We start from the raw sequence: 14,802 nt of genomic DNA on the forward strand, positions 1-14,802 counted from the left end.
GAGAGAGAATGAAAGCCCAGATTCCAAAATGGGGCAGAATGCTAGAGGCGACGGCTCTCAGGTAAAGATAAATGGGCCATTGGGGATCACACTACACCTCCCCCACCCAATTAAATCTAGTTTAAGAGAATGGCTGATCGATATTTTTTTTCACTTTCTTAGAACATTGAGAGCTTATGTCCATGCTATAATAGTTTTGGTTTTTTGGTAACAAATCTACCATTTGTCTGTTCATTCTGAGCCAAAGGGTTCGTTTTCTCTCCACTGGAGGCACCTGTAATCCTAAGGGGATTGACTTCAGTTTTCTCAAGCAGCTTTTCTGTATTGCTCGTAGGTTTCAAACATCAGTTCTCATGGTTTCCCTCTTGTCTCACATACACTTCCTCTTCATTCTTCATCTAAATTTCACCTACCATGAATCGAATGCTTCTTATTCATGTCAGTCAAATGCTGCTTCATTGAGATCTCTGGATTTCCCACCTACATGTAACCTCGTTAGTGTGAATGGCTTATAGCTAAAGCTCCCACAGGACAGTGGCTCATTGTGTGCAGCTCCGTGTGTAGGACTCCTAACACTGAAGGCGTGTGAGAGGTAGCTACATTCCTCTCGACTTGCCATTGGAATCTCTTCAGCTTTGAACAGAGACAGTGGAAGCCAAAGGTCTTATATGGGCAGAAAGAAAACCTGAACCCAAGGCAGATTAGTTAGTTAATATTAGCTAATGTTTATGTATTAATTTCATATCAACTAAACCATGGCTAATGGGTCTCTGCGTACTGACAGCTTCCTTATAACCAATTCTACCGACCTTTCTCCTTATGAAATCCCTGAGCATACAAATGATTAGTGCACTCAGCTACTGAGTGAGAGGTTGGAGTGCATCCACAGGTACCTTAGAAGGAAGGATCAGTGACCTAGTTCTAGAAAATCAGTGACTGAACGTGCACGGGACATAGTTTTCCTGTGTCACACACAGGATTGTGATGGGTTGGAATGGACTTGAAGGGGGAACGGGTTTCTCTTTTTGTAGAACTTTATAGAGCCCAAGAGAGTAGTGCCAAATAGTTTATGTCCCATTTCCTTAGTCTACTAATGGTGTGATTTTAGGCATACGACTTATCATCTCTCTTCACATCAGTATTCTTATCTGTAAAATGCAGAAAATCAGGCTGCCTTTTCCAGAGGGTGGAGAGAAGGATTAAAATGAGTTACATGTGAAAGGGTGGACGTAAGTACCTGTTGAGTGCTGGCACATACTACACAGATAGTGGGCGGTGTTATTGTATTGGTTATTCTTACTACTTTCATTTATATTTAATTATCAGTCCAGGAATGGTACATGTCTGCTAAGTAGAATAAATATATTAAAATTCAATATAGTTAAATCCACAGCAGCAAACACAATTTAATTAAAAAAGATTTCTATTGTCTATGTATTTGCTAACTCATAGCAGGCCACCAGGAAACAATATGGTCCCGTTTACGTGTAAATCCCTCTATAGTTGGCATGCGTGCCTCTCATCTGTGAACTCAGAATGACGAGATCCATTGTCTCTTGTCCTGGCAAGAATTCTATTTTTTTTTTCTTTTTCTTTTGGGTGAAGGATGCAATTCATGTGTTGCAGAAACACTTTTATATTTAGAATCACACATTGAATGCGATAAAGCTGCTGGTGAAATCTGGCATTGAAATTTAGTTTATTGTTTCCTTTTCAAAGTAAGAGCCCCTTTCCCCAGTGGGGTGGTAGTCCTGTTGCACTCCGGGCATTGGTTTCTCAGCCAAGCTGCTGTGGGTGAGAAATACAGGCCGGGGTCTCAGCAACTCCCAAGGAAACGACTGCACTTGAGGAATGCCATCAGACAGCGCTCTCAACATTTAGGTGTTCTCGCTCTTAAAATCATGATTGATAGCTGTAGCATGGTGCCATCAGTGCAGTGTTGGTAGTTCAAACCCATGAGGTGTTCAGCAGGAGACAGATATGGCTGTCTGCTCTTGCAAAGATTTTCAAAGCCTAGACATCTTATAGGGCCTGGTTTGGTTTGGTTTTTAAAGCTGGAAGGTTGTTCATAAGAAAACAAGTTGCTGGCATGGAGAACACCAGGCAGACATCCTGTGAAGGCGCCGCCCACCTAAGATGCAGTAGTCCTGCCTTCCACTCTGGTAAAACCGAGGGAAAAAATCCAGGATGATGACAACACATGCTTTCTGATAAATCTGAGGAAAACGTTTGCTAGACAGTGTGTGTGTCTGTACATTTTCTGTACATCATATGTAAATTTAAGTTTCAAAATAGATATTGCCTTGGCTCAGAAGAGCTTTGTGGTAATTACAGAGATACATCAGTCAAACTCTGACTTTGGGCCCAATCTCCTGTATTTATAAATGTGTATTTATAAGAATCCCTAAAGCCCTAGACATTTAACAGAGCTTTGTTTTTGTCTTCCTAAACCCAGCATAGCCATTCTTAGGTTCCCAATGTTAACACCAGAGAGGCAGATCTGCAGATAAAATCCCTGGAGAGTAGCCATCAAAGGAGTTTCATTGGAAACCAGACTAGGAGGCAAAAGAGGAAAGATTCATTTGAAATCTGATCACATGCAGTGTGGAAGGAAAATGGGATGGGAATGAAGGACAGACATATGTGGAAAGAAAACAGACAGGAGGAAAATAGCTCTAAAGGAAAAATTTAAAGGATAGAAAGAAATGCTGAGACCAGTTCACGTGTAGATCAGAGAAAGAAAGCGAGAACTAGTAACCCCCCCCCCCAAAAAAAAACCAAACTCACAATCTACTCATAGAGAGCCCTGGTGGTGCAGCGGTTACACACTGAGCTGCGATCTGCATGGTTGGCAGTTCAAAATCACCAGCAGCTCTGCGGGACAAAGACTGGGCTTTCTACTCCTGTAAATAGTCTCAGAACCCCACAGAACTACTGAAGGAAGGTCTTGTTCCATTGCTTTAGTTCTGTTAGGGGTTAGCAGGAATAGTAATTCTTAAGCACTTTGGGTTGGTATTGAACTCCTGCAAGGTCAGGAGTTCAAACCACCAGCCATTCTACAGGAGAAAGAAGAGTCGGCTGCTCTAAATATTTATAGTCTCAGAAACTGTGGAGCTGTTGTACTTTATCGTGTACAGTCAGTGTGCATGGGAATTACATCAGTGATAGTGGGCTTGACTTTTGTGAATCCTTCGGAGAAGTTCTTGGGTGGTACAATGGGCTAACACCATTGGCTAGCTGCCAGGTTGGGGATTTGAGTCTACTCAGTTACATGATGAGTGGCACGTTGGAGGAAAGAAGAGAGGACTGGCGATCTTCTCAGACTACAAATCCTATGCAGTACCATTTGATTCAGATACACGAGAGATCGCCAGCAGTCAGAGCAACTTAAGGCAAGTTTGTGTTTTTCATCTTAGGAACACGACTGACAATTTGGGTTAACATGAGTTTGGGTTGGTTAAATGTAATATTAGATGCCTGTCATTTCAAAAGGAGAAAATGAGAGTCGACTCCTCCTTCTTTTGGAAAGCATAGTAGGTATGTGGTTCTTAATCCTTCCTCTATGGCTGCTTAGCAATGCTTTGACTTTCTCTAGGTCTATGCCTATACTTTTATGAGAGGGCTTTCTCAAATCAATGTGGTATCTAGTCTGATACCACAAGTCCTTGGCAAAGGCAATGAAATTGAACTGTCAAGCCCCTGCAGGGGGAAACAAAACAAAAAACGCCTTCGAACTTAAATGTGTGCGTACTAATGAAGTGGGCTTGCAGCTTCTCTTCTTTAACACCCCTTCCCCACCCCAGCCCCAACCAATCTCTACCAATGGTCGTGCAGGAGAGATGTTAATAGGTGAGGTCATCCAATAAACTCCTGGTGTGCTACATAAAGGAGAAATTGGCCACACAATCTGTAGGACCATCAAAGTACTTTACTGAGGTCATCATGAACAGGATATTAAAATCACAATTGTTCTAAAGAGGTTCATTTAAATAAAAGCCAGCCAGGAATCTCCAAGGATAAAAAGTAAATCCTTTCTTTCTCCCACTCTCATATCTTTGGCAAAAGAGTCATTAATTGTTCATTAGCAGGGTATCCTGTAATCTCCCCATCAGACATGTGGGAGCTATTTGCCTATGGGTGCAAGTTTGTCACAGTTTCCTTTGTTTCCTGTGTGCACAGATAGGATTGAAGTCTAGGCTCTTAAATATGGCATTTATTTATTCATCAAGTGTGACATATTTGTCACAGAATATAAGTAATTAGGCAGAAAATAGCCATTGATCAATCCTGCTGCTTCTTCAATGAACGAACTCCATTAAGGAATGCCTTCTTACCTAGCACAGATTTTAGCTAAAACCTTGATCTGCCCACAGTGTCCCCAAGAGTTTGGAAGTGTCAGGACATGGGGTTACATATATGAAAGACTGTGTACTTTATTCCTTTCCATCTACACCTTCAGAACACAGATAGTGTTAGAACTTGGATGACTTGCCTGCGGTAGACTAGAAACGAAAAATGAGCAAGGGAGTGAGGAGAGGGTGCAAGAGCAAGTGGGGAGGTATCGTATTTTATAACAATTGCTGTATGTAAAGTTACCCGGAGAATCGAAGGACCAGAAGCTAAAAACCGAACTCACTGCGGAAAAGTCCGTCACTCCTCCCAGCGCCCCTAGAGGACAGAGGAGGATTGGCCTGTCCCTGTGCGTTTCTGAGACTAACTCCTCACTGGAGGAGAAAGTCTCCTCCATCTCAGGGAGAGTGGCTGCTGGTTTTCAATGGTGGGGCGTGCAGTTAGCAGCCTGACGTGTAACCCTTATGCCACCTCGGCTCCTTCACAGCCTTCTAAGGTTTCTACGGAATCTTCTGGGTTGCTGCTGTTAATTTGAGACCCCCCCCCCCCCACACACACACACACACAGGTAGTTCTTTAAAGGTAGTTTTTAAAAGTTCACAATACTCAAAGCAGGCATTTTTACTAGGTAAGCTGAACGATTGTTTTAGGCCTTAAGACAGTGGTTCTCAACCTGTGGGTCGTGGCCCCTATTGAAGGGTCGAACGACCCTTTCACAGGGGTCACTTAAGACCAGTGGAAAACATATTTATGGTGGTCTTAGGAACTGAGACACCGCTCCTCTATCCGTGTCCAGGCGGACCCGCCCACATACGAGTACCTGCGTGAAGACTGTTACCCATGCTATGCGACAAAATTTTATTTATTTGTCATTAGAAATAAATATTCCACAATATATAACTACATATTGTTTTTGTGATTCATCACTATGCTTTCATGTTCAATTTGTAACAATGAAAATGCATCCTGCAGATCAGATATTTACATGATGATTCAAAACAGTAGCAAAATTACAGTGATGAAGACCCAACGAAAATAATTTCATGGTTGGGGGTCACCACCACATGAGGAGCTGTATTATAGGGTCGCAGCATTAGGAAGGTTTACATTCTAAAGACCATCTCGAGACTAATCTATCTATCCATCTCAGGGCAAGCATCTCGCGCCTTCCCCTCCTGTCCACTCTTGAAGCCCTTGTCCTCCAAAACGTGCTGGATCTGCTAGTCATGGAGTGGGTGTTTTTCAGAGCTGCATGTACATACCCACAGGGAGCTGGCCCCAGTTCCAGCTGGTGTCTGCCCCAGACTTGCAACCCTTCACCCTCCTAGACCATCTCACCTTTCCTCTAAAATATTAGATTCCCCTTAACCTCTACTTCCAGAAGGCTTAGCCTTAAAATAGCACATTTATTGAGGTACAATTGACATACAATAAACTGCACATATTTTAGGTGTGGGGGAAAGAAAAGGCAGAGTATCGAATTCAAAAAGCCGTCTCCAGGGTAAGGTGAACGAGGCAATGTTGTAGAGAGTGGTTTTAACACTGTGTAACCTCCCACGTTGTCGTTTGAGTCTCCTCGGTTTTGCTGCTGTGATCAGCAGTGCCTCAGCCCCCAGGGCCTGTGTTCTTATTTGGGGGTTCATTTTGATATAAAAGCTGAGGACCTTGTGTGTCTCTCTGTTCTTTATGATTGAAGACTCAGACGGGATGGATGGGTTGAGTAAAGTGTTTTTTAAGATTATCCATCATTTGGCTTGGGACTCTCTTTCAAGCCCTGCATCTCCCCAAGATCTGCTAACCATCTCCCTTGTCAGGTGGGAATCTCATCAGTCTCTAGGTTCCACATTTCCACTTAGGGGAAGATGGAGAAAATGTGATTTCTCCTCTAACAGGTAAATTGTTAAAAAAAAAGTTTACAGCTCTAGAAATCTATACAATAATAGAAAGTAGAATCCATGCTCAGCTAGTTAATTCTGGAAAAGACAGAGATGACTGATTATTGTGATACGCATAGAATCACATCCTTCAGAGAGATATGTGTAAGTTTTACCCCCTGCACCAGTGAATGAGACTTTGGGGGAAACTGAGCTTTTCTCTGCTGATGTTTTCAGTTAAATTAACTAAACCTTACTAGAGTAGTGTGGGTTCTAATCCTAATCCTCTCCTGAGACTCAAGTCAAGTCACTGCTATTGAGTCAATTCTGACTCATAGAGACCCTATAGGACTGAGTAGAAATGCCTCCAGTCTCAGAAGAGACTGTAAATCTTTATGAGAACTGATAGCCTCATCTTTCCTCTATAGAGCAGACATTGGGTTTGAACCACTGACCATTGGTTAGAAGCTCAGTCTCCAAACTCAGAGCCATCGACTCAATGCTGACTGATAGTGACCCCTGTCCTTCTCCCTTAGAGATGGTCGTGGTTTTTCACTGCTGTCCATACGGTTCAGAGCACAATACATAACCACTACACCACACCACACTGCCAGTGGCTCAGTACATAGCTGTTTACACCGCCAGGGCTCCTTCCTTCTGAGCATATCAAAGAGGAGGCTAAGTGTGGAAGTAGAGTCACACAAAGGGGGAAAGTTAGTATAGAAGGGTTCATGCAGAAGTCAAAACACTTTGAGGAACATTCGGGGCTTATCCAAAGAAAACAACCAAGACAGAATTTTTTTGTCAGAGCTGAAAGAAAGTGCACATCTCTGACAATATCTAGATTTGGACTTCAAGTTTCTACCACTGGAAAAATTATTTTTTGCTCTTAGGTTACCCACTTTATGGTGTTTTGTCATAGAAACTGTATGGAGCCCTCGTGGTGTAGTGGTTACGAATTGGGATGTGATTCTCATGGTCCACTGTTTGAAACCACCAGTAGCTCTACTCCCATAAATGGTCACAGTCTCAGGAGCCCCCAGTGGGTTGCCATGAGTTACTGTTCATGAAGCACCTGCATGGACTGTGTCAGCACGACCAGCACAGGCGTACCCTTATTTCACTTTGACAATGGCAGGTGCGATGACCATTCCTCTTTAAGATGAGGAGCCAGCTTAACATAAAAGGAGAAGAGACGTGCCCAAGCACATGGTCAAATACTCTGACTTCACAGTGAGCACCTCAACCATTAATTTTAGACAATAACTGCTAATAATATTCACCGTTTTTAACTAAAAGCAAGGATTCTTGGTAGCTCATTATTTTGAAGGTGTTAATGTCCACAAGCAAAGACAAATGATTTCCTCTAACATCTATCAGGAAACAAGTGAAAATCTGTTAGAGAGATTATAGAAACATAAGAAAACAATTACATACCTGCAAAATTCGGTCCCCCTCTCGAATCCGGCCATCTTTGGCAGCAATGCTATTTGGATCTACCTGTAATACAGATAGGATGACCATTTTCAATTAAAAAACACACACACACTCAAACAAACAAAAACTCAGACCTGGTCTTAATACACATTTGCCAAGACACGGTTCAAATTTCTCCATTGATTTACGACACAATGTAAGTTGGCTATTTTTTTTTCTCTGTTAAAAATGACTGCTCCTAAGAGTACATGGACCATTTTAGAATTTACAGAGATAAAATGAAAGTGTGCTAGTGCAGAACTTGATCTTAAAACCCTTTTTGCCTTTACGTATACATTTCTGACTCTAAGTTGTCAGACTTGGTCGTTAGCTGACTTCGGACCACGTTAAGACTAGGATTGTCTGGGCCCAGGACATTCACTTATTATGAAGGTGACTTCTTTGTTCCTCTTTTAAGAGGCCTGGTGGCGTCATGGGTTATGTGCTGTGTTGGCAGTAGTTTGAACTCACCCGGCGGCCATTGTGAAGCGTTAGGCTCCAGTAAAGATTTATAGCCTCAGGAAGCCACAGGAGTAGTCCTGCTCTGCCCTGCGAGGTCTTTAGGAGTTGGCATTGACTTGATGGCAATGAACGAGTGTGGCAGAAGGTGACCTTTCATAACTACGGTAGTAAGCTTAGAAAGGCTGACCACTGCGCTCTTAGTTCATACTTATTCCAGGGTTTTCCGTCTCATGGTCACCTTAATTTCTGAAGAGATTTATATTCTCAATTGCCAAAAAATGAAAAAAATTCTTATCCATGAAGGTTATTACTAGAGAACAATTTACATAATGGGCTAAGTGCATTAACTGTAAGTTATGTTAGCATAAATAGATACTTAAGGTTCTATTAAGAGTTTACCAACATTTTTATGGGCGAAACGAGTGATAGCTTAGCGTTCACTGGGACTAATTTCATCTATCACGTTCCTGTTGGTGGGTTTGAACCATTTATTTAGGCTTTCTCTATCAAAACCTATTTTTAAACAAAATACTTCAAGTGTAGCATGGAGTTGCCTCATCCTAATGAGATGTTAGATATTATCTTCTTTCTAAGCATTTCCATGTAATAAATGAGTCTGCAGCGATTTGTCAAGAACAAAAGAGACTATCATCATATGTAAAAGGTCTAGGGAAAGCAGTCCTTCAGGTACATATGCTCCATTTGTGTGGCTTCTTTACCTCCCATTGGCAGGAGCCCTGGTGGTGTAGTGCAGATGCACTGGGCTGCGAGCCAGCAGCTCCATGGGAGAAAGACTAGACTTTCAACTCCCACAAACAGTTAGTCTTGGAAACCTACAGAGGGTAGCTGTGAGTCAGCATTGACTTAATGGCTGTGAGCCTTCCATTAAAAGTGAGGTTTAAATCTGGCAAATTTAGATAGTTAAAAGATTTACTAGCAGGAAGTAAGGAATGATTGATCAATCAAACCCTATGTAGAAAGCATGCATAATCTAAATAAAGCCTTATCTTCAAAACTGCAATCAATTAGCAAGCTCCTACCTATTCACCTAGGTCCATATTACAAGAGACAATTCAGCAGATATTTCTTTATACTTCCTTATAACTCCCATGCCTCCAATGATCACAGTTACACATTTACAAGAGGGATAACTGAAATATCCCTGGAAGTTTTTTAATGGACATTAATTTTGTTTCCGTATAACTAACTACTCTATGGTTTTGTTATCTGCTTTAGAGTTGACTCCCAGCTCATGAATTGCAGAACGCACCATTATGACCCACGGGTTTTCATTGGTTTGTTTTAGATACAGATTCCCCAGGCCTTTCTTCCTGTTCCCTCTGAGCCTGGAAGCGCTGACAAAACCTGCTCAGTATCATAGCAACACAGCCTCCTTGGACTGATCCATGGTGGTTGTGTATGAGAAATGGAATTAGCCAATGAAAAAGCCAATGAAATTAGCACTGGTATGTGATGTTTCCAGTTGAATGCTTCAAACAGGTTCGGCAAAGGAAGTGTTTTCTTTTTCACAATCACAGACAAAAAAACTGGGAACAGCTTCAATTTGCAAGTCCTGTGCTGCTCTATTACAAATAATGAACCTGGGTCATAAATTCTGCTTCACCTCTTTCAAACTAATTGACTTCAAGGGTGTCAAGAAGCATCTCCTGGGCTTCCTGAGAGCGATGCTGAGACTGTGAGTGGAACAAACACATAGGGGCACTCGTTGGGCCTTCCAACCCTTCAGTCCCCTGGGGAAAGCCAAATGCGTGATTAGTGTGCATATTAGATGAAAACAATTAGCCAATGTGATTGTTAACCAAACCGAAGGAAGGCGTAGTGGCAAGGAGGGAGAAAATGCTTGCCGGCTGCAATCTCCGCTCAAGGGTCTAGATGCTTGTGGGAATTTAGTGAACTCTAGATAATGTTACCACTTTCATACTTTCCTTAGTGGGATTCTGTGGTGATAGCATTCACAGTAAACAAGCTGATAATGATTACATTAGTTGGGCAACATAATTTACTTTCCTAATTGAAAGTGACACGTCTGGACCATGGCCAATTCTTCACAGTCCAGCCCCTGAAGGATTTCCTTTGTGAGGCATTTCACTCTGTCCGTGGCATCTCCCTCCTCAATCCCACATCACTGAGTTTCTTACCTCGCTGACATAAATGCCGGTATCTTCTTCATCATCCGTTCGGTAGCAGACTGTCAGACCTAGCTTCTCCTGGCTGCTAACGCGACAGAGCTCAACCTCCTGAGAGAACACACACATACATTTATATATATTTATTTCAGAGCTGGACATCACAGCAGAACAGATAACTCGCTGCTATCCTTTGATTGCTACCCAATATTTCAGATAAGCTTGTTTAACACAGTTATTTTATTAAAAGTGCTTGCAAATAAATTCCTGCATATTCCTGCCTAGATTGTAAAGTTGGTTGGCATTAAATTGTAACAAACGTACAACTCTTTAAAAAATCACACACAAGTATATTCATAAAATATGTAGGAATTGAGAAACTGAATCAAAATATGTGAGAATGTCAAAGTAGGTAGTCAAACGTTCATGAAAATAGTGTTACTGCATTTTTATTTGTATTTCGTTATAACTCAAAATAAAGGTGAAATACAGAGACATCATGGGTCTTTCCCTTCTCCCTGGTCTTCGTTGAAGTTCTCTCCAAGAGGGCCATAGCATGCGCTTTGTACAGCTCAAGCCAAGGTTCCCTATGGCTCTAAAGAAGCGCTCATCTTTGAAAAGAAATGGACTCATTCAAGGGGAAGGGAGAGACATCAACCACCACATGGGGCAGAGGCAATGATTCAAAATGTAGCAGTAAATGAACAAGGAAACACATTTACTGAAACATATGGCTAAAGGGCTTGAAATGTCAGTCCTTAGGTAATAGATGTTGAAGTCGTTACCTGATTTATGTTTAGTAAAATAATAATAAATTTCAGCGCACTTCATTTTTGTATAATGAAATTGACTTGCGTTACTGTCAGAAGCATACGACTTCAGGATAAATACATCACCTCATTTCAAGCAGGAAAACACAAATTGGTGTGCGAATCATCTCCATATTGGTTGGAGAACACAGTTCTCTTTAGAAAATGATCAAATGAGAAAGAACACAGTACATTGAACATGGAGGGGAAGTCTGGTCCAAGTTTCTGGAGCTCAGACTCCCCGCGAGCTGTCAATGTGTCTGTCTAGTTTACTGTTCTCCCTCCAGTGCGGTCCTTCAGGAACCGTACTTGAAGGATGATTGCTCTTATCTGGAAATATTCCATCTTTTATATAGTCCTATGCAATTAAGTAGTCTTTCTTCTATGGCAAAAGGTGTTGTGTCTATGTGTATGAGTGGAAAGAAGTTTATCAATAAAACATCCATGTAATTTAGATTTGAAATTGTCTCGATACTAACTAAAGCACAAAAAAATCATTAACTTGAAACCACAGAATATTTTTCCTGAATACTGATATATTTGAAGAAGCAATCCTGTTTTAATTTTGTATTTCAGCGAAGTGCTTGTCACTGGCTAATAGCCATTTATTTTAATGATATGCTATAAACCACAGGTAAATCTATAGCAATTGAGGACTATCATAAGCTCCAGTGGCCAATAACTTCACAGCTAATAGCAAATAAAGTGAAGTTTAAATCCATTATTCTGAGACATGTACTGCAAATTGGTGAACTATGTGGAACTCTCAAGAATGCTGACTTGCTAACTGGCAGGCAAAGACACTAACTTACACTGCGGGGGTTAAAAGGGCGTGCATGGTGTATACGGAAGAGTAAGGGGAAAAGGTGAGCAATTCATGTCTCTAGAGGAAGAAGAGGAGAAGATAACATGATTTGGGATTGGAACCAGAAATATACACACACAGGGGTCTTTTCAAAACTGGCAATAATTAATGCTTCCAGAGGGAAAGAAGACTTGACTAAAATTGTAACATTAGGCAGAAATTACAGCAGCAAAACAGCTTCAATGACACCATCAAGGTGTACAGTTAAGGAGTAAAGGTTCTTGTGACTCCTACGAGGCCCATAAGAAACCCTAAACACTCCATAAAGAACTGAGAGGGGGGCCTTTAAATCAAGGCAATGAGGGGCTCTAGTCAAAGCTTGAAGTCCACGGACTCTCAATGTCCTGCCAATGGCACCGCAGAAACTCCCCGTGCTCGGGGAAGGCATTTTCAGGGGGGGCGCATTGCTTTTGTGTATGTTTCCCACACATGCTCCACTGTGCACTGTGGCTTTGGTACCTGGCAGATCTATCAAAAGGGAAAGGCAGAATTCATTCACCGGGGGCTCTAATACCACAAATCAAAGACTCATTCCAGGACTGAGGAAGACACTAAGATGCTGCCATCAAAATGAGTGCTCCGTGTTGTCATGGTGCTGGCGTAGCTCCATGTGAAATAGCTCCACATAGCTGTGGCCACAGCCCCACAGCAATGCCTCCCAGGGAGTGAGCGTGTGTCCCGCCTCCAACGAGCTATTCATCTCCTTAGTGCCTCCAGATGCAGTCATCAAGCTGCGACCTGATTGACAGGCTAAACTCCACCCCTTCACTCTGACGTCTTAAATTGACAACAGATTATGTGACTGCCACAGTGAGTGAGTGAGTGAATAGCAAAATGTGGCATTTGCTGTGACTCCCCACTCTCTTACAAGTAGCTCTTGAGTCATAAAGATAATTGATAAATAAATCTCTTAAATGATCATCATTAATAATTATGGAACAGAGTTCATATCATCTTAATAATGGCTGAAAGATAAAGCTCTCACTACATAGATTTTGTGGCAGGGGGACTTCTGGCAGGGGCCCGGCTGCCAGACTTGAGGCCCTGAAGGAATCTGAAGCAAGATTTCTCAGATCCCATAAACAATCTAAGACCAGTCCCAAGGGTGAGCTTGGATTGTCTTATATTTTAGGATCAAAGGTCCCTTATTTCTATGTCAAAATAACTTATGAGCAGTTCCTTGTAGTCCATTTTGTTTGTATGAGGCAGAGGAGGCTTTGCAAAGACTCTGATTAGCTGATCGGCATTCTCTAGCAGCAGTTTAATTAAGTATTCCCTTCACAGTGCACACATGCCTCTGGCTTCTGAAGAAAGCACCTCTTGGTAATAGAGAATGTTTTTCCTAACAACTTTCATACCTTTCCCTCTGTCACCGGGAAGCCGTTTGATGAAAAACATAAAAGGAAATGCTACCTGTGTACATTTTCTCTGTGGAGACGATTCGTGGGCACACACAAATCAAAGCCAAACCTTCATGGACCGCAATGCTAACAGTCCATAAGTCACTTCTGACTGGAATGCAGGAATCACTTCATATACCTGGCAAAACTACATTAATTTTGGCTTAAATGTGTTTTAAGATTCTATGTACTGGCAAGGTGTATAAGTCTCTTTAAAAAAAATATCAAATCACAGTATGTGAGGAAATGATTATATGTAGATTGAAGGGGTAGAAGATTAAAGTTAGTAAAGCTTGTTGGGAAACATCCTTCTAATCACACTGTAGAATGACACGAATGGGATTTTTACATAAATCATTTTCACCAGGCAGCTATTAAATGTTTTATGATTGGGTGTAAGGAGGAACAAGAAAATTAAAAGGGGAAAGGGGGCATTTTGCTTCTATCTAAAGAACACACTTTTCAGAAAGAGAGTCAAGGCCTCCTACAAGGATTTTCTAAGCCAAATTGGTCCCAAATTCTCAAGAACACTTTCCCCTCTCTGAGCAGGAAAATTTAGAGGTAGTAGGTGCTATTCAAGTTTGAAGAACCAGGGCTAGGTACATTGGTCATTGGTTGACAATCAAGGGAGAGACAGATCAATTGTGGTTCCCATCTTTACTTTATTGAACAATATATTCATTTCTATATAAGCTTACTATATCTTGTGGTGAGCAGAAATCAGTTATGATATTTAAGAATGAATAGAGAAAAAAATTCCAGAAATAAGCAAATGGTGGAGACAAGGACATTTCAGGTTCCAACACCTCAATCTCCAAGTTTTTGTACCTACAAAGGTATTTCATCTAGTAACTAGGGCACCTTTCGGGAGCCATTAAGGTCAGTTCCAAAGCATGTGCCCCTGTCCTTTCTGAACACAGTCTTAACTTTAACTCTTTATTCAACTATTTTCCCCCTGTGTGTGTGTGAAATGTGGGAAGCTTTTGATACGTTCCACAGTGAGTCTGAATCAATATTCAGGTTAGCAGTCAACCACTTTAATCACTGAATACCAGGGCTCCTCCTGAATCATTTTAGGAGGTCATAATTTAGCCATTGTCCATGGAGTGTATACCTTAGCAAAGAAGGAAATACTAATTTTGCCATTTCCACTAATTGTGCAGAAAGTAGATTCATGATGGCAGTGACCAATAGGTCATGTAATGAGTTCTGGATGAGGGACAGAAAGGAGGGACTTAAAATCAAGGCGAGTGAGAAGCACCATCACCTCTAGGGAACCTGTCCTTTTCATAGGCTTCCATTAAATCCCGTTAAACACACATGTACACATATGCACATGCAAGAAAACTTGGGGAAAGCTGATGCACTGCATATGGAATTATCCATATATATATATATATATATATATATATATATATA

The 14,802-nt window shown here is 41.5% G+C and overlaps 1 protein-coding gene across 3 annotated transcripts in view; it reads right to left on the minus strand.

Moving 5' to 3' along the window:
• The window catches only part of PDZRN4 (PDZ domain containing ring finger 4), a 410,747-nt gene that overhangs the window by 16,482 nt on the left and 379,463 nt on the right, over positions 1-14,802 (minus strand). For all 3 annotated transcript variants that reach the window (XM_013006948.3, XM_045287353.1, XM_004711444.3), the window contains 2 exons: positions 10,322-10,420; positions 7,662-7,724 (listed from right to left, as the gene is read on the minus strand). In XM_013006948.3, coding sequence (XP_012862402.1) covers positions 7,662-7,724; positions 10,322-10,420 — 162 coding nt within the window. The remainder of the gene's footprint in view (positions 1-7,661; positions 7,725-10,321; positions 10,421-14,802) is intronic.

The sequence above is a fragment of the Echinops telfairi genome, unplaced genomic scaffold, assembly GCF_000313985.2.
Source record: "Echinops telfairi isolate 266 unplaced genomic scaffold, ASM31398v2 ScPeMD7_12;HRSCAF=54, whole genome shotgun sequence".
NCBI lineage: Eukaryota > Metazoa > Chordata > Mammalia > Afrosoricida > Tenrecidae > Echinops > Echinops telfairi.